We start from the raw sequence: 20,487 nt of genomic DNA on the forward strand, positions 1-20,487 counted from the left end.
CCCAGGGTCACCCAATACAATTAATAGGCAACAGGTTTAAAACAAACATAAGGAAGACTTCTTTACCCAACGCACAGTCAACCTGTGGAACTCGTTGTCAGGGGATGTTGTGAAGGCCAAAAGCAAAAATGGGTTCAATAATACATTAGATAAGTTCATGGAGGATGGATCCCTCAATGGCTATTAGCCAAGATGGTTAGTTTACAACCACATGCTGTGGGTGTCCCTAAGCCTCTGAGTGCTAGAAGGTGGGACTGGACGACAGAGGATAGATCACTCGGTAATTGCCCGGTTCTGTTCATTCCCTCTAACATGTCTGGTACTAGCCACTGTCAGAAGACAGGATACTGGACTAGATCGACCATTGGTCTGCCCAGAATGGCCGTTCTTATGTGTAGAGTTACATATAACATACACAAACAGTGATGTCTATCTCAGCACCTCACAATACTCCTGTGGGACTTGGCAGGGCTGTTATCCCCATTGCACAGGTGGGGAACTGAGGCACAGGGAGGCTAAGTGACTTGCCCAACATCACACAGGAAGTGTGTGGCAGAGCAAGGAATTGAACCCAGGTCTCTGGTGCGCTAGACCACAAGGCATTATACCGTCGTTAGGATGCACCTTTGACAGCCTCATTTCCCTGACTTGGTTTCCCCAGTCAGGAATATTGTAGCCATCCCAAACCCTGGCCAATTAAACTTTTACCCCTCCCCTCCCTGCCATGTCTGACATAGCAAGCCAGCTGTGGGTGTGAGTATGTAATTTATATAAAAATATACACACATAGCTATTATGCTGCAGCGTAACGGTTTTATGGCGTGAGTCTGGCTGTCTCACTCCCGACTGCTGGAGTGGTGCGTGAGTTATGCAGGCCGTGCCAGATGAGTGCCGATCAACCCTGTAGACCTCTTCATCATTTATATTGCACATGCCACAGACTAGCTGCTACAGGAATGTGCTCAGAAATTCTTCAATCAGGACGGCTTTTTGGTATTGCTCTGAAGCCAGGTGCCTCAGTTATCATCCAAGGGCTCAGAGGGAAAACCAGGCGAAATGTGACAGCAACTGGAAAGTTAGCTGGGTGGGCGAAAATGAACATGGGGTTGGGAAGCCCGATGCTCCTAATTCTAGCTCTGAAAGTGACTCTTGCTAGGACCTCGGGCTAGCTTCTGTGCTTTGGTTTGCCCTTCTGTGAAATGGGGCCAATGCTAGCCTTAGTTCACTGCAGCATCACAAGGGTTAATTCGCTAATGTTCACGTAGGACTCTGAAGCCGTCATGCCCCAGTGTTGTTAGTAGGATTCTGAGGAGCCAGGAAAGCAGCCAGGGCTAGGGGGTGTTTGGTACTGGTACTGGCGCAGGAAGGGAGACTGTGCTGTTGGCAGAGGGGGTCTCTCTGCAAAAGAAAGGGGTAGCTGGTGCTCTGAGTGCTAGTTGTAGGATGTGGAGGATAGAGACTCTGATTCTTGGGAGTGCAGGTACCAGATGTTCCCAGTGCTGGCTGTTCTCTGGGCTTGGCCTCAGTCACAAGCAACTTCCCCTTGGCGTGCGAACAGCACGCCTCCAGCAGGGAGCAAACTGCCCTGAAAATCCGTTCCTCTGCAGCCAGGAAACCAGCCAGGATCCTATTCCAGCCCGTGATCTGCCTGGCTGGCCCTTTCTGCTGACTCAGTGCCTCCCGGCTTTTGGACTTACCGAAGTGCACAGGAGGAGTCAACGCTCCGCTGCACATCCATCAGCACCGAGGCTGTCCCTCCGTGCCTGCCAGCGAGTTCACGCTAGAGCCAACTTCTGCCAAAGCCACAAGCTCCCGTCTCCATGGGGTCCCACTCCCTTCACTCCCAGTTCAAAGCTTTGCTTGACTTTATTTTGCCCAGGTGTCTGTCTGTCTCTCTCTCTCTCTCCAGCCAGTGGGTGGATGGCACCGCTCACCTACTGTTTGGGTTGGCAGCTGCCCTCTCCACTGCTGCTCTGCTCGCTTGGACGGCCCAACAGGGAAGAGTGTGCTGGATGGAAAACTTTACAGCCGCCCTCCAGCCATGCAGCCACGGCAGAGCGACTGTGCAACCATACAGAGCTGGCAGGGTCAGACGTAAAACAAACATAGTGCTGGATGTGGCCGATTTAAAGCCCCATCACTCTAGTTTCCACCTTTACATCAGTCATGAATATTTTTCCCCAAAGAAGATGATGAGGCCTGGCCTGCTGCTGGCGTGTTAAACCCATGCACCCCTTCCCATGGCCCTATTATGCCTTTCGCCTGCTTGCCCCTCATTCCTCTGGCTTCTACTCCCACCTGAGTGGTGGTAGAACAGCCAGCCTGATGGAACAGGGCCCTGCTCCACAAACGCTCTCCCCCTGAGCCCTGCTGAGCCTCATCCTGTTCCCTAAATGCAGCTCCTGCTGCCTTTCCTTACTCATGGTGGCCTCAGTTAACCCTTTCCTGTACCTAATAATAGCCACGATGATTGGATAGCGCGCAGCATCTTCAAACGGGAGACCAGCACTAACAGCTCACCAGGCAGGCGGGCTGGAAAAGAAGCGTTCCATGTCATGAAGAGTGTCGAGGTTTTGAATTTTGGTTTCAGTCTGCACTGGAATAGCCGGGGTGGGGGGTTCCTACTGATGAGACCTGAGGTGGATTGGCAGCGCTGGGAATGGGGAGGATGGACTAAGATTGGCAATGCCAGGAGCACTGCAGGTCAGGAGTGAGGGGCATTAGCAGGGCTGCCCGGGGGCCCACGACTGCAGTAACTGGGTGCTCCAGGCTAGGAGCGAGGTGCTTTCGAAGAGCTGATGGGGGCCCAGGACTGGGACATCAGAGGCACTGCCCTTCAGGCCTGAGGTGTTTTGGCAGAGCTGCATGTGTGGGACTCTCACGCAGACAGCGCCGGTCTGCGCTGTGTCTGGAGCAAGCCAGGACTCTGATTCCCCCCCTTTCAAGAGCAATAAATCCCCTCACTTATCTTCCTGAACAGAAAAGAGCTATAAAAGACTTACCTATTTGCAGCTTGAGGGCTCTGTATTGGATTAAACATTAACCTGCCTTTCCAAGCAAAACTACTGACTCTCTGGATAATTCAGAGGCCCAGGCAGTTCAAGAAAAGGATTTTTTGTCAGACAGACGTTTCATAAAAAAATCCCTCCAGCCATTTTCTAGTTCTTCGTGTTTATTTGGCCCTGCAGTAGAGAGCTTGCCCCACAGTTTGCTGTTTGTATTTGTGCAGTCAAGCCGATGTCACTGCTCTGCACACATACACATGCATAGTCACACACACAGATGCACATAATCATATGCACACACACCTGCGCGCACACACACAATCATAGGACCGTGCATGCACAATTGCACACACCTAATCACATGCCCCCCCACACACAATTGTATATACACATGGAAATATGTGAGGCGAGCTGTAAATTGTCCCTGAACCTTCTGCAAAACAGTATTATAGTATTTGAATCAGCCATGTCTATGAATATAACCAGAGGCGCAGAGACAAGGGGGGCAGCCCAGAAAGTAGGATATTTTATTAGCATTCAACCAAGCAAGCTGTGGATTGTCTTCCTGGCTCCATCACTGGCCCACCAAATGATGTTGGGCAAGTCACTGCACCTCTCTGTGCCGTGGTTTCTCACCTGTAAAATGGAGCTAATGACTTGTAAAGCGCTTTGAGATCTGCTCTAAAGACAAGCTAGGTATTGCTGTTTAATGATGGGATGGGCTACTGGTCTCTTCGTGTCCTCATGCAATGCCAGGATCAGAGCACACCAACCCTGTGCCAGGCAGGATTGCAAAGCAACAGACTTCCTTGCAGGATATTACAGTGGGAGTAAAAGCAAGTAGGTGAGTCACCGGTCCTCTGGATTGCTGAATACTAGCAGGGATGGCCCTGGGCTCTCAGTAATGAGACATGCGCTTACACAGTCCCAGGGAGGGGAGGGGGGGGGTTAAAGCAGTGGCCACACAGCTGACAACATGGTGAGGGGGCCTTTCGCAAACCACAATGTCAATATTTTACTATTTTGTGCAAATCCAGTGCTGGTGAAAGTTGCTGGCTCAGCAGCTTCCTTCACGACACATGCAAGTGCCTCTGGGGGGTTAGAGGGCAGCTCAGGCTCCATGGCCCATTCAATCTACAACTGCTCTCCTGAGACAGGAATTGGAGCCAGCTGGGATGGTGGGTTGTGTGGTGTGGACACTTGCTCAGGGGGAACTGGACTGAGACCCAACAAACTCATTTCACCCAAGGCACCAAACACCATCAGCTGGTAATAACTAATGATTGGAGCTAGATTCAAACTGATGACCTAGAGGTGAAAAACTGTAGCTAGGAGCCAGTCAGTCCTCACACAGCATCATTTTTATCTCAGGCCTTGTCTACATGAGAAAGTTGTGCCAGTTTAACTTAAATTAGTGTTTAAATCACTTCAATTAAACCTGTGCAAACCACTGTGTGGACATGCTTAGTTCAGTTTAAATCTGGCTCATATTCTTTTAGTTTAAACCAGATCCAAATGGAAATATGTCGCTCTGAACTGAAATAAGAATGTCCATACAGGGGCTCGCACCAGTTTAACTAAAGAGGGCCGGCTTTAGGCCGATTCCCCGGAATCAGGCCCTGCAGGTAAGAGGGCCCCGCGCCTTAGGCTCACCCAGCGGCGGTCCGCTCCGGCAGCATTTCAGTGGCGGGCGGGGGGGGGGGGGAGGCGCTCCAGGGTCTTCGGTGGCATTTCAGCGGTGGGGGGGTGGGGTCCTTCAGTGCCGCGGAAGACGCAGAGCGGACCCCCGCCGCCGAAGTGCCGCCAAAGACCCGGACCGCGGAATCGGGCCCCACAGGTCCTAAAGCTGGCCCTGTAACTAAATCAGTTTCCAAATTGCACATCTTGTTAAACCGGTGCAACTTTCTCATGTAGACAAGGCTTTGGGGGAGGTTCTGCTACCTTTCCTCCTGCTGAATGAGTCTCAGGTCAATGGAAAGATTCCCATTGATACCAACTTAGGCCCTTCCCCCATAAAGAGTCCAATTCCATGGGGCAGAATCCAGGTCTTCGACCTTTCTCTTCTCAATGTTCTCCTCTTTCTGCGCTAACAATGCCTCCAGCATATTTGCCTGGCTACTGATTACCCAGCATGCACTTCACACGGCCAGTAATCAGAAGCATGTGTCTCGTCTCTGGGCTGCTGAGACACCCAGACCATGTATCAGACTTGAGCCTTTCCTCTCCCCAGATGCTATGAAGGGCAATGAGTGGACTTGTGTGTGAGGGGGGAGAATCTCCCTCCGCTTTGTGAAGCTGGTTGTCTGGTATGTGGCTGGCTGTTGGGCTGCTTCTCTTTGGTGTGATGAATGGTTGTTACACACACGCACGCACACACACAACCCCAAGGCGGGAAGCTAAGCAAATGCTTCACTTGCCTGGCAGCCTCGCCTCTCTGTGCGGGTTTGGAGAGCAAAGAGGAGATGTTTACACTAATCAGGCTGACAGGCCAGCAATGCACTTTGAACTAGAAACTGCTTCTCCCTAGAACTGGGGTGATCCTGACCCATGTAGAGGGGGAGGGGCTGAGTCAACGGTGGTGGGGTGGCTCGGGGCTCGAAGGAAGAAACTCAGGTAGATTTTGTTCCTGGCTTCACAGGTTCAATCTGCGGGAGGTTCCAGGCCCGGGAGCTGGCAGAAAGATTCTGCAGAGTGCATTTGTGTTCGGAGGGGAAAAGGTTAAACCACCAGGGAGGCTGAGCTCTCCTCCTTCCCCTGCCAATGTCAGCGCAGTTGGAACAGCCCAGAACTGAACATCAGATTAGGAAAGGTGTGTTCTAATTGCTGGGAGTGTGCTGGGCTGCCCCTCAGCTGGAGCTCCCGGTGTGTGGAGCCAGCGTACAGGAGGAGTGCACTTCCCCTGGCTGATCCCTGCCTGCGGGAACAACAGGACTAAGCCAGTCACACATCACCCTGGGGATTAGTCGCAGGAGCAACTTGGAACGCCATCCCGGCACGGAATTTTGTTCCTATGTAACATCCGCGACCGTGGCAGCATGAAGAAATCAGTCCACTCAGGTGAGCAAAGCGGGCCCTGGTTTGGTGGCTGCCGGGTGTTCTCGAATCAGTAAGCTGGGCTGTGCGTGTGTGTACAAAACCAACACTTAAAAATAACAGTATGGCATGTACAAGCCCTTCTTGCTCTAGTTCTCTCTGTCGGAGGAGAGCCGCTGTTTTGTTGCCTATAAATGAAAGTCTTTGATCAATGGAAAGGGCTTAAGAAACCCAGAGCAAACCCAGGGAGGCAGGTTGTGCCAGCCCACTGGAAATGTCCGTGAATGCAGTTCCTGTGACCTACACGTCACTGTGACAGCACACGCCACAAGGGACGGCGGTCGGTCAGCTTGGAACAAAAGAGGGACACTAAAAAGCAAAGCGGTGCCTAAGTTACCGGCTGCATTTCCTGTTCTAAGGGACGCTATAGCATGTGTGCTGTGAACTGAATGATCCAGAGTCGTGGGAGGGTGGTGTGGGTCTGAGTCAGTGCCCTCTATCCCACCCTGCTGTTTTTTTCAAGCACCCTCCACTCCCCAGCTCTACTCCAAGTCAATGCAGGCTCTTTTGCACTCACTCCTGTGGGGACAGCCAGTGTAGGTCACTGGCTGCGGTGGGGCTGCAGCTGGTTACAGTCCTGCCAAGGTAATCTTCTGCCTCCTGGATGCTGAGTCACCAGTTACAGCTCCTACCCCCTCATCTTCAGCCTTCCCATTAGAGCAGAGCCCTACGAGCCCTGTGAAAGCCTGGTAGGGTGACCAGGTAGCAAGTGGGAAAAATCGGGATGGGGGTGGGGGGTAATAGAAGCCTATGTAAGAAAAAGCTCCAAAAATTGGGACTGTCCCTATAAAATCGGGATATCTGGTCACCTTAAAGTCTGGCATTGGCAGCTTCTGAAAGAGCTGCCCAAGCCACTGCTCACAAAGAGGTGCCGCTGGTACAATGCGGGGGGGGGGGGGGGGGGGTGGCTAAAGTTAGCATGGATTCCTGACACCCTGTAAGGTCAAACTAACATATCCCTGGAATAAGTGATCAGTGGGCGATAGTGAGGGCAAATCCCCTGTATAAGACCAATCTCTTACCCAACTGACACACTGCAGTTAGGGTCCCTGCTAGCACTCAGGTACATTTTGCTCTCTACAGCTGAGTTCCACTCCTGGTCCAGCCAGCAGCCTGTGACTTTAAATTCCTTAAGCCAAATTCTGCCTACTTACACCCTTACTACCCCAGTGACTTCAGTGGGGCAGGCTGGATGTGACTGCCTGCAGAATGTGGGCTGTTTTCTACATGCTGGTCTCTTCCAAGCAGCCTGAGTCACATTTCTTGTTGGACCATTGCGTGGGTTAGCTTCTTCGCTGGTATTTTGTTGCTTTTTGGAGTGGCCAAAATACTGTGACTTATTGAAGCCACATAACAGCCAACTCGAATCCCTTCTGGGGGCTTGGATGATCTCATAAACCACAGGAGCAAGTTGGACTCGGTGCTTTGTCTTCAGAGCTCCCCAGTGGAAATGCCTCGGATTACTCCAATGCTTATGTCCATTCAGAACGTTTCTACTGTTGTGTGTTTAGTCTCGAGCTCCCGCCCCTAAAATATATCTTATTGGTGTCAATCAACAGACTGTTCTGGTGGTTTTATTATGACTTTACATGTTGGGACCCATAGCTGGTGAAAGTATTATTATTAATATAGCACCATGCCTTACAAAGCATGTAATTTAGATGGGCCATTGCCCTGGGCAGTTTTACAAGCTAGATAGGACAGCTACAGTACAGCAAAAGATGGCATGAGGATAGTAGCAGTGACCACTGTTCCTGACTGTGAGAAAGCAGGGCAAAAGAAGTGTGTTTCATGGGGGAATTTGATGGGGGAAATGTGTGGAGCATAGAAAGTGGAGGGTAAGTTCAAGGGTAGGATTAGGGCAAAAAGAAGGTGCAGAGGCCAGGATGGCAGAAGGGATTCCTAATACCTCCCTGCTCCTAAAAATAATGGGCCAGGTCCTCAGCTGGTGTTAGCTGGTGCATCCTCATTGAAGCCATGCTGAGTTATCTCTATGGAAGATCTGGCCCAATAGGTCTTATGTAGGTGGGGCAGCTAACAATGGCAAAACATGGCACACAGGTACCACAGTGATGGGCCTGTTAGAAAGGCATAGATAGAAAAACATCTGATGGGTTGCAACCCTTTTCTGATGCCTCCTGACACCTCCCAAATACTAGACAACACATATGTTCTACTTTGCACAACATGGCTGAATATGAGCATTACATATTTTAATCCCATACCTTAAGGAGCCTTGTCAGTGTGCAGTGAGCTGAAATTGTGGCTCCTTGCTATTGAAGCTGACTGTCCTGGGCTGTCATGTTTGCTTCGTACTGATGTGTGGTGGGGTAAAACTGAGTGACTGCAAATCTCCTGGCATTAGTGAGATGTGTATCTCATGAGACTGCCCCAGTGAGCACAATTCCAAATAACTACAGTACGGTTCAGCTTTGACATTTGTTTAGTACCGTCCATCCAAAAAGGGATTCAAATTGTGCATTAGAAACACTTTGCTCATCACAAAGATGCAGCCACTTCTGGGCTGGAACGTGGCAGTTGTTTAAAAAAGGAAGGGAAGTTTATATTGTTCAATGGAAACAACAAGAGGAAGGTTAGGGAGGCAGAATGTAATTGTGTGGGTTGGAATTTGGCCAGGACACTAGGGTTGAAACCCCCACTTATGTTCTCGCAATGCTTTGGAGACAACTTTTTATTACAGAAGGTGGAGAAAGTGACTAGGGGAGAGGTTGTTCTATATTTGATTCTGACAGACAGGGAGGAACTGGTTGGGAATTTGAAGCTGAAAGGCAGCCTGGGCGAAAGTGAGCATGAAATGATAGAATTCATGATTCTAAGGAATAGTAGGCGGGAAAACAGCAGAAAAAAGGCAAAGGACTTCAAGAAGGCAGAGTTCAGCAAACTCAGAGAATTGGTAGGTAAGATCCCATGGGAAGCAAGTCTAAGGGAAAAAAAGAGTTCAGGAGAGTTGACAGTTTTTTAAAGAGATAGTGTTAAGGGCACAAGAACAGACTATCCCAATGCATAAGTAAGAGAACATCCTGGCTTAATAAAGATAGCTTCAATAACCTGAAGCTCAAAAAAGAATCACATGAAAAGTGGAAGCTAGGTCAGTTATGAAGGATGAATATAAAAAACAACAACATCACAAGCATGTAGGGACAAAATTAGAAAGGCCAAGACACAAAATTTGATTAGGGACACAAAGGATACCAAAAAAAAACATTTTACAAATACATTAGAAACAAGAGGAAGACCAAGGATGGAGTAGACCCTTTACTCAATGCGGGGGGAAAGACAATGCAGAAAACACTGCAATGGCTGAAGTGTTAAATGTCTTTTTTTGTCTCCATTTTCATCAAAAACATTAGCAGTGATCAGACGACTAACATAGTGACCATCAGTGTACATGGGCTAGGATGTGAGGCTAAAATAGGGAAAGAACAAGTTAAGAATTATTTAGACAAGTTAGATGTCTTCAAGTCAGCAGGGCCTTGTGAAATACATCCTAATATACTTACGGAACTGGCTGAAGCGATCTCGGAGCCATTATCGATTATCTTTGAGAACTCGTGGAGGACAGGAGAGATCCCAGAGGCCTGGAAAAGGACACGTATAATACCTATCTATAAAATGGGGATTAAGAACAACCCAGGGAATTACAGGTTAGTCATCTTAATTTAGTACCCGGAAAGATAATGGAGCAAATAATCAAACAGTCGGTTTATAAGCACCTAGAAGATAAGGTGCTAAGTAACAGTCAACATGGAATTGTCAAGAACAAATCATGTCAAATCACCCTAATATCCTTCTTTGACAGGGTAACAAGCCTTGTGGATAGGGGAAAGCAGTAGATGTGTTATAGCTCGACTTTAGTAAGGCTTTTGATACTTTCTCACATGACCTTCTCATAAGCAAACTAGGGAAATATAGTCTAGATTAACCTGCTATAAGGTGGGTGCACAACTGGTTGTAAAACCATACTCAAGAATGGTTATCAATGGATTCATAGAAAAGCAGAAGGGTATATTAAGTCAGGTCCCACAGGGATCTGTCCTGGGTCCGGTTCTATTCAGTATCTTCATAAATGATTTGGATAATGGCATAGAGGGTACACTTATACAATTTGCAGAAGATGCCAGTCTGAGAGGGGTTGCAAGCATTTTAGAGGACAGGATTAGAATTCAAAATGATCCGGAGAAATGATCTGAAATAAATAGGATGAAATTCAATAAAGACAAATACAAATTACTACACTTTGGAAGGAACAATCAGTTGCACACATAGAAAATTGGAAATGACTGCCTAGGAGGAAGTACTGCAGAAAAGGATCTGGGGGTTATAATGGATCACAAACTAAATATGAGTCAACAGTGTAACACTGTTGCAAAAAAAGCGAACATCATTCTGGGATGTACTGACAGGAGTGTTGTACGTGAGATACAAGAAGTAATTCTTCAACTGTACTCAGCACAGATAAGGCCTCAACTGGAGTATTATGTCCAGTTCTAGGCATCAGATTTCAGGAAGGATGTGGACAAACTGGAGAAAGTCCAGAGGAGAGCAACATAAATGATTAAAGGTCTAGAAAACACAACCTACGAGGAAAGATTGAAAAAAAATGTATTTGTTTAGTCTGGAGAAGAGAAGACTGAGGAGGGACATAACAGTCTTCAAATACGTAAAAGGCTGTTATAAAGAGGAGGGAGATAAATTGTTCTCCTTATCCACTGAGGACAGGACAAGAAGTAATGGGCTTAAACTTCAGCAAGGGAGATTTAAGTTAGACATTAGGGAAAACTTCCTAACTGTGGGGGTAGTTAAGCACTGGAACAAATTACCTAGGGAGGGTAAAGAATCTCTGTGACTGGAGGTTGTTAAGAAGAGGTTTAGACAAACACCTGTCAGGGATGGTCTAGGATAATGCTCAGTCCTGCCTCAGTGCAGGAGACTAGATCAGAGGAGCTCTCGAGGTCCCTTCCAGTCCTACATTTCTATGATTGAATAAAAGGCACAGTGGATTCGATCTTGACCGTACATAATCAGAACTTGTGTATAACTCAGCCAAAAGGCTAGCGCTTTGGAGGGCAGGATTAGAATTCAAAATGGGTACAGCTCCCCATAATATCCTTTAGGGGGCTTGGCTCTTTGCTGATGCAGAAGGAAGAGTGTCACATACTGAATCACTACCATCCCCTACCAGCCATAGGTTTCTTTGGTGGTCTCCCATCCGGACCCAGGACTGGCCAGACCCAAGCCTGCTTAAACTTATAAATTGGATAACATTACAAATCTTGGTAGATGTATGGTTTTCTTTTGGGCTGGTCACAGGGAATCCTGCTGGCTTTACAAAGAAAGGTTACTGCAGCTCACTGACTGTGCAGACTATCAGAACTTGTTTGACCGGGAATGTTGGGAGAACTAATGAGAGGCGGAAGGGAACATGCCGAAACGGCTCGGCTGAAAAGATGACACCTTTCTGCCAGCACTACAACCCCCAGCACTGCGCTGTGGGATTTGAACTACAACGCCTTCTCGGCCAGAAGCAAAAGTATGGCTGTGAGAGACCGGCTAATGAACGCCCCAAAGCTACGGCACTAGGAAGCAACAAGCACGTTTCACAAGATTTGTGAGGCTAGAGAGGGGCCGCAGGGCTTAAATTCAGTCTCCCGAGGTACCAGACTTTGCCCCACTCCCTCAATGCGCTCTGAATCCTTACTATGGACCTGATCCAAAACTCACATAAGTCAATGAGAAGACTCCCATGGATTTCACTGGGCTTTGGCTCAGGCCCTGTATTTGCTGGGCACGCTGTAATGCTATTGCTGCATCTTCCTGCTGTGGGGCTATTCCCAGCCCAAGCAGGATTTACATTTTCCGAGGCAGTGCGGGGAAATCATATACATCTGCTGTGGCTTTTGAACACTTGCCATGTAGGTGTGGCTGGGCTGGAGATCCTGCTTTAGATACTTTACCTCTTACCCATAAACAGACATTCAGACCTTTGTGCTTTAGCTGCAGGCATACACAGCTCAGCCCTGCAATGTTCTGGGCCTGAGTATACTGAGGTGGCTGGAGGGGAGAGAGGCTATAAAGGGTCTAAAGATTCAGGAGGAATCTTACAAGGCAGGTTTAAGAACAAGAAGCATCCACTATGACACCAACTGTAACTCCTCACGCTTGTTTTTTCAGATCCGTGGGGAGAGGAGAGTTGTCCTGAGATGTTTCAGTTGTGCTGGGATCCTCTCTAGGGGATACTGTTTCTTTAAGGATACAATGCTCCCTTTTCCATTACTCAGATCCATGTGCATTGCCAACAATGCAATAGACAAGCAAGGCTCACGCCAAGAGGTGAGGCTGAGGCTTGACTCAGAATGACCTTCAGGTGACCTCCAAGTTTGGCAAGAATTGCTTAAGGAATGTGTATGATGCTGGGAATATTTGAAAAACGAGTGCCCTAATTACCTCCTGAATTACCCCACGGGACTGGATGTGACCCACCGGTTGAGCAGGATTCGGGGGAAACTTGCACAAAATCTGGGATTTGCAAGTCTTCAAAAACTTCCCCCGGTGGCCAGTTACACTCCGCATCCTGAACTGAACAGGAACCTCGGAATGGTTCCCTCTAGGACACTGCTGCTGCTAACAGGGAGAGGCCTGGGCCTTGGTTGGGCTCAACACAACAGGGGTCTGCCCACGTGGATGTGATCAGACCCTTGGGTTGTATACTGTAGCTCTCAATCCTTCTGAAGAACATCTATGGGTGACCAAGGGGTTTCCTGCTTGTACTGCCACTGTATAAACCACAGACTTGTTAACAGAGTGCTTGCAGAAGAAATACCTGTATAGTTCATTCATGATCAATGTACTTAGAATAAATGTAGAGGTTATTGAGAGAGAGCTGTGTTCTGAGCACTGGATGGGGAGTCAGGACCTCCAGTATGCTAATCTTGACTTTCATAGAATCATAGACCTGGAAGGGACCATGAGAAGTCATCTAGTCCAATCCCCTGCACTCAAGGCAGGGCTAAGTATTGTCTAGACCATCCCTGACAGGTGTTAGTCCAACCTGCTCTTAAAAATCTCCAATGATGGAGATTCCACAATCTCCCTAGGCAATTGATTCCAGTGCTTAACCACTCTGACAGTTAGGAAGTTTTTCCTAATATCCAACCTAAACTTCCCTTGCTGCAATTTAAGCCCATTACTCCTTGTCCTATCCTCAGAGGTTAAGAAGAACAATTTTTCTCCCTCCTCCTTGTAACAACCTTTTATGTACTTGAAAACTGTTACCATGTACCGTCTCAGTCTTCTCTTCTCCAGACTAAACAAACCCAATTTTTTTCAATCTTCCCTCAGAAGTCATGTTTTCTAGACCTTTAATCATTTTTGTTGCTTTTCTCTGGACTTTCTCCAATTTCTCCACATCTTTCCTGAAATGTGGCGCCCAGAACTGGACACAATACTCTAGTTGAGGCCTAATCAGTACGGAGTAGAGCAGAAGAATTACTTCTCTTGTCTTGCTTACAATACTCCTGCTAATACATCCCAGAATTATGTTTGCTTTTTCTTAAACAGTGTTACACCGTTGACTCATATTTAGCTTGTGATCCACTATGACCCCCAGATCCCTTTCCGCAGTACTCCTTCCTGGGCAGTCATTTCCCATTTTGTATATGTGCAACTGATTGTTCCTTCCTAAATGAAGTACTTTGCATTTGTCCTTATTGAATTTCATCCTATTTACTTAAGACCATTTCTCCAGTTTGTCCAGATCATTTTGAATTTTAATCCTGTCCTCCAAAGCACTTGCAACCCCTCCCAGCTTGGTACTGTCCACAAACTTTATAAGTGTGTTCTCTATGCCATTATCTAAATCATTTATGAAGCTATTGAACAGAACCAGACCCAGAACCGATCCCTGCAGGACTCCACTTGTTAAGTCCTTCCAGCCTGACTGTGAACCACTGATAACTACTCTCTGGGAATGATTTTCCAACCAGTTATGCACCCACCTTATAGTAGCTCCATCTAGGTTGTATTTCCCTAGTTTGTTTATGAAAAGGTCATGCGAGACAGTATCAAAAGTCTTACTAAAGTCAAGATATACCACATCTACCACTTTCCCCCCATCCACAAGGCTTGGTACCCTGTCAAAGAAAGCTATCCAGTTGGTTTGACACAATTTGTTATTGACAAATCCATGCTGACTGTTATTTATCACCTTATTATTTTCTAGGTGTTTGCAAATTGATTGCTTACTTATTTGCTCCATTATCTTTCTGGGTACAGAAGTTAAGTTGACTGGTCTGTAATTCCCCAGGTTGTAATTCCCCCTGGACTGTAATTGTGTAATTCTGTAATTCCCCAGGTTGGCCTTATTTCCCTTTTTATAGATGGACACTATATTTGCCCTTTTCCAGTCTTCTGGAATGTCTCCCATCTTCCATGACTTCTCAAAGATAATTGCTAATGGCTCAGCTATCTCCTCAGCTCCTTGCGTATTCTAGGATGCATTTCATCAGGCCCTGGTGCTTTGAAGACATCTAACTTGTCTAAGTAATTTTTGACTTGTTCTTTCCCTATTTTAAACTCCGATCCTACCTCATTTTCATTGGCATTCACTATGTTAAAAGAAGTCCAATGGCCACCAACCTTCTAGGTGAAAACTGAAACAAAGAAGTCATTAAGCACCTCTGCCATTTCCACATTTTCTGTTATTGTCTTTCCCCCCTCATTGAGTAATGTGCCTAATCTGTCTTTGGTCTTCCTCTTGCTTCTGTTGTATTTGTAGAATGTTTTATTGTTTCCTTATATCCCTAGCTAGTTTGATCTCGTTTTTTGCCTTGGCTTTTCTAATTTTGTCCCTACATACTTGTGTTATTTGTTTATATTCATCCTTTGTAATTTGACTGAGTTTCTGCTTTTTGTAGGACTCTTTTTTGAGTATTAGATCATTGAAGATCTCCTGGTTAAGCCAGGGTGGTCTCTTGCCATACTTCCTATCTTTCCTACACAGTGGGATAGTTTGCTCTTGTGCCCTTAATAATGTCTCTTTGAAAAACTGCCAACTGTCTTCAATTGTTTTTCCCCTTAGACTTGCTTCCCATGGGATTTTACCTACCAGCTCCCGGAGTTTGCTAAACACTGTCGGCTTGAAATCCATTGTCTTTATTGTGCTGTTCTCCCTCCTACTAGTCCTTAGAATCATGAACTCTACCATTTCATGATCACTTTCACCCAAGTTCCCTTCCACTTTCAAATTCTCAACCAGTTCCTCCCTATTTGTCAAAATCAAATCTAGAACAGCCTCCTGTTGCTGTAGCTTCCGCCACCTCCTGAAATAAAAAATTGTCTCCAATACATTCCAAGAACTTTTTCTGTAGCCTTGCCTTGAGCAAACCCCCATGCCTCAGTTTCCTTCTGAGTAGATGATAATACCAAAGGCAAATAGAAGTTGTGCAGATTAGTTAGACGGGAAGTGATTGGGGCAGGGACTGTGTTTTCCTGTGGGTTGGTACTGTGCCCAACACAATGGGGCCCCAAACCTGACTTGAGCCTATGGTCGCTACCCTAATAGAACTAGGGACTGATAATTCTGAGATGCTGAGCTGTGATTCAGATCAGTGGGACTGCAGGTGTTTGGTGCTTCTGCGAATCAGGCTCTTACTAGATCCAGTGTTTCTGTCTGTACTGCGTGGTACGTATTAGACCCAGTTGGAGAATAAAGATTGGACACTAAGATCATTTGCTTTGCTCCTTGTAGGCCAAGGCCTCGCTAAGCAGAGCAGCATAGATAATGATCAGCTGAACTGTATTTCTCCAGGTGCATAGGATAGCAAGCTTTCACTCCAAGGGTCGTATTTTCCGGGGCACCTAGGGCCAGATTTCACGTGCTCAGCACCCACAGTCAGAGCCAGCTCAACTACTATTTATGCACCTAATTAAGGGTCCCATCTTCAAAAGAGCCAACTCCATGGAGGGATGGTGCTAACTATTTAACAACGCACAGCAACACCACACAGCCGCTGAGACTGAAAGTGAGAGAGATTGTTTCCAACTGAGATTACATGGGGATTTTAGGGAAGCAGAATGGAATTTGGCCAGGCCTCTGAGATTAATGTTCCTCCCCCCAGGACAAGTGTCGTGGGGCTCTTGAGGGCTCAATTCTTCTCTCCTTTACCCATTGACCCAGCAGACATTTTACCTGTACAAAGCCTGGAAAATGGGATCTTTAATGACCATGCGCGGTCAGACCTCAGTCTTCAACTGCAATAAGCAAGTGTATGAAAACAGAATTCAGTGCAAACTACATCGCTGCCAGGGCAGATTAACAAACTGGTGGCATTGTTTCCACCCATCATTTCTGCCAGGAACAGCTCTGCCTGCCACTGTGACGTGCGTTCAAACACATTAAAGGCTACCCCATTATTTCTCAGGAACGGTGCCCTTAACCAGTTTCACCACTGGATGTTCAGTCAACATGACCCAGATAATTGCATACCCTGGATATTCTGTGCTAAGGCATTCTCCTCAGCAGAATCCCTTTTCTGAGCTATTTAATCTAATCTGTCTGCATTATCTCTCTGTCTATCTAGTGTCTTCATTATATTTATCACTGTGGTATCTGAGCAACTAAGAAAACAGATCCAATTGGAGTTATTCTTTGCCTCAGTTGGATCCTGATCCTGCAAAAGGATCTGCCACCAGGACACCTACCTGTGTGAAGCCCTATTGCAATTAACATGGCTTTTCATGAGCACTGGTTTATTATTGTAGGGTTGCTTGTGAGTTGCTGGGGTTTCCCACCCTGGCTTTTCACTACATGGTTGTGCTGAGCCATGTTCGTATCGAGTTGTTATTTCCATTATTTGTGTTGCTGTTACACTCCTGGACCAGGCCCCCATTGTGCTAGGCACTGTACAAACACGGGGGGGAAAAAAGACTGCCCTTGCCCTCAAAGAGTTTACACTCGAAATGCTTATCTTTGTGCCCTAGTTTGTTATTGTAGGGTTGCAAACAGGTGCTGCAGACACTGGTGTAATTTGTGGTGGTTGTTTTGGGCATGGGACTTTAGAAATACACAAGCCGTGCTTTCTGTTGCAGAGTTAGGCCATTTCTGAGCACCCATAAACAATGCCATGGAGTTTGCTAACAGATATGGGTTGGGGGAAGGGAAGCTGACACTCCTGGGAGTCTAAGGCCCCTGTTGGACATCAAGGGTGAAATCCTGACCCCGCTGAATTCAATGGCAAAGCTCCCACGAACCTCAGTGGGGCCAGGATTTCATCCTAAGTCCTCCCAGCCAGAGGAAACAATAGTGGCATAATCATCTCCCTGGCAACGTGCCCAATGCCTGCCCTGACTAGCTAAACTGCCAGTGGAGGAGTGACTTGGCACAGGGTTCAGACCATGATTTTTTGCCTTTTGTTGTTTGTATTACAGACAGAAGTTTCTCTACCGGGTTGTTTTAATTAAAACTCACATAAATGACACCACAAATCGTTTCCCCCCAGAGCGAGGCTTTCCGGGCCGAGCCCTAGAGCCAGTCAGCTAGGCCAGAATGAGAGCTTCTAAACAAACAGAGCAAGGCACCCCCTGCTCTCACCTCCTCCTGGGAGAATGTGGGGAGAAAAGCAGCTGTTGAGCTGGTTGAGGGCTCTTTGAAGTCAGTGGAGTGACTCCCAGCGATTGCAGGGGGCTCTGGATCAGGCCTTTGGGGAGCACTCAGCCCCACGGCAAGCCAGCTCCTGAGCAGGTGAAACCTGGCCCTGGAACCTGCTAGGAATTGTTTCAGGGCTCTGTGCTGGTCTTTGTAAATCTCCGTCTGCAGAAACGGACACTTTCCAATCACCCAAGGGCAGCCGTTCGCCATGCGCGACACATAGAAGGCGCTGAGCCGCCCTTGCCAGAGACCCCAGATGTATTAGTGTGTAAAAAAATCTCGTGATTTTAAGCCAGTCTCCTGATCGTTTTGGAGCCTGACTCCTGGTTTTTGAACACTGGAGGTTGGCAATGCCGCGCACGCTGCTTTGCTGGTGGTGCCAATTGCTTCATGCAGCTCCTAACCTGTGAGTCTTTCTCCTGATAATAAAATCCACTGTTTACATTACCCAAGGACCTGAACTCCATCTGCTCAGATACCATCGATTCTGCCTTAAAGCTGCCCAGATATTATACAAGCCCCAAATTCTGCCACTGCTATCCTACTACACTCACTGGGGATGCATGGAGGTAACTAGGGACAGATTTTGCCTGTAGACTCCCACCCACAAGCGTGACCCACATACCCTGGGCCTTTCTCATGGCCTCTCAGTGTCACATACATGCAGTTCCTTCCCTTGTTTGGTCCCATCTCCTGATGGTGCCTCATTCCCTTTACAAGGCTGAAGGGTCAACCCACATGCATCTAACCACCTTCTCTGATATTGACTTGTTGCTTGTTCATTAGCAGAGTCCCGGAGGCTTGGCTCCTCCCACTAGGGGGTGGAGCAGAGGGTAGCCTCCTCAAAGACATGATACCCTTCTTCAGGGGGAAAAATTTCCTGGACTGTTACATGGACGATCCTTGAAATTCCCCAATGCTGGGAGAAGTCAGAGCTTTGCTCATTTCCATTATGATATTATTTATTATCTACATGAGTGTTGTGATGCCCCAATCAGGGATCAGGGCCCAATTGCGTTAGTTGCCATACAAATTCATAGTAAGAGACAGCCCCTGTCCCAAAAAAGCTTACAATCTAAACCCTCTCTGTTCCAGCCGTCTATTGAAATGGCTAATGATGAAGGAGGGTATTGAAACATTTTAAACTTGCTTGGAAATGAGTCAGTTTTACTGAAATTATAGGAGGGGAAAAAGCCAGGGAGATGTCAAGAGCTTGTCTTCCTTTAATCTAGGAGCAGCTGATAGTTGTTGCACAGACAAGGAGCTTTGTACTTTATCTGCAGGGCACTGAAAACAAATTCTGTGGCTTGGTTTGGTGAGTCACGTGGGTTAAGAGAGGCCATAATTCACATCTGTGAGAAAGCTTGTAATATCAAAGGTCAGTCGCCCTCCATACCCACCCAAAACCCAGAAACAAAAGAGAAAACAAATAGGATCTAGTTCCCACAAGGAAAACACTCGCCCATTGTTTCAGGCAGCTGATTAGCCTGTGCCACACAGTCACATTTTCCAGCCAGTAAACAAAAGCCACACTGCCCTGTCACGTTTACACATGCTGCCTGGCAACGGCTTTCACCACTGAGATCTGACAAACTGAAAAGCACACCTCTGAACTTCCTGCGTGACTCACTTCCCCTCCCGCTGCTCCATCGGCTCTGACCATTGGCATTGGCATTGCTTTCAGCAGTGGAGTTTGTAATTTGTCTTACAGTTGCACCTCGCAGCTCCAACCGAGATCAGGGCCCGCTGGGGCTAGACGCTGCACAAACACATAACAAAAGGCAGTCCCTGCCCCAAAGCGCTTTCAAAGTAAATAGACTAGACAGACAAAGGGTAGGATGGGAAACTGAGGCACAGAGCAGGGAAGTGACTTGCCCAAGGGTGCACAGCAGGACAGTGGCAGAGCCAGGAATAGATTCACATCCCCTGAGTTCCTTCGCCATGAGCCTATGCTGCCTCCCCAGCTAGCTTTTCAATAGGCTATTCAAATTTTAAACACTGTTAAAATTCAAATTAAAAAACGCTGGGCAAAGCAGAACAGATGTGCTTCCCAGCATCCCATTTCCAGCCTGTGTATGTTACCATTAAAGCCAGCGACCATCCCAGCCTATCACAAAACACTAAGCAGTGTCTGACCAGATGGCCCATCCTGATCCCTGCACATTTTCAGGGAGACCCACATTCTTCTCAGCCACGGATGTATCATGACATGTTGCTGTGACATTGGCATTGTATATTGCTAGGGCACTAGCATGGTATGCTCCAAAAACACCAGTAAAGTGTGCTGCTCTATTGTTTGCCTTAGCCCCAGATGATGGGGCATCCACCCCACACTGGCAGAGAAGGGGTTAATATAGCCATAGGGAGGCTGCGTGGGGAGCAGCCAATAGGACAGGGGCTGCGAGGAACACCAATCAGGGCCCATAGCAGGTCCATATAAAAGTGAGCTGCCAGGCAGAGAAGTTCAGTTGCTACTGGGAGCCCAGGGAGTGAGGACTGTGACCCTGGAGGGCTGAGAGAGCTGTAAGCACCTTGGACTGAGCATTTAAGTGCCCTGAGGTGAGGGTGAAGAAGGTGCTGGGGCCATGGGGAAGTGGCTCAGGGGAATAGAGCAGCATTGACAGAGGTCAGAGAGGAGCAGCAGGAGGTTGCTATTTACAGGGTCCCTGGGTTGGTGCCTGGAGTAATGGGTGGACCTGGGTCCCCTGCACTTGCTAGTGGGGA

The 20,487-nt window shown here is 47.5% G+C and overlaps 1 protein-coding gene across 2 annotated transcripts in view; it reads left to right on the top strand.

Moving 5' to 3' along the window:
- The first annotated feature begins 5,648 nt into the window (after nt 1-5,648).
- The window catches only part of SEPTIN9 (septin 9), a 253,554-nt gene continuing 238,715 nt past the window's right edge, over nt 5,649-20,487 (top strand). Inside the window, exon 1 of one of the 2 annotated variants that reach the window (XM_008163849.4) lies at nt 5,649-6,062. In XM_008163849.4, coding sequence (XP_008162071.1) covers nt 6,041-6,062 — 22 coding nt within the window. In that variant the 5' untranslated portion in view covers nt 5,649-6,040. The remainder of the gene's footprint in view (nt 6,063-20,487) is intronic. The other variant, XM_042841180.2, reaches the window with a different exon arrangement.

The sequence above is a fragment of the Chrysemys picta genome, chromosome 12 (genome assembly GCF_011386835.1).
Source record: "Chrysemys picta bellii isolate R12L10 chromosome 12, ASM1138683v2, whole genome shotgun sequence".
Taxonomy (NCBI): Eukaryota; Metazoa; Chordata; order Testudines; family Emydidae; genus Chrysemys; species Chrysemys picta.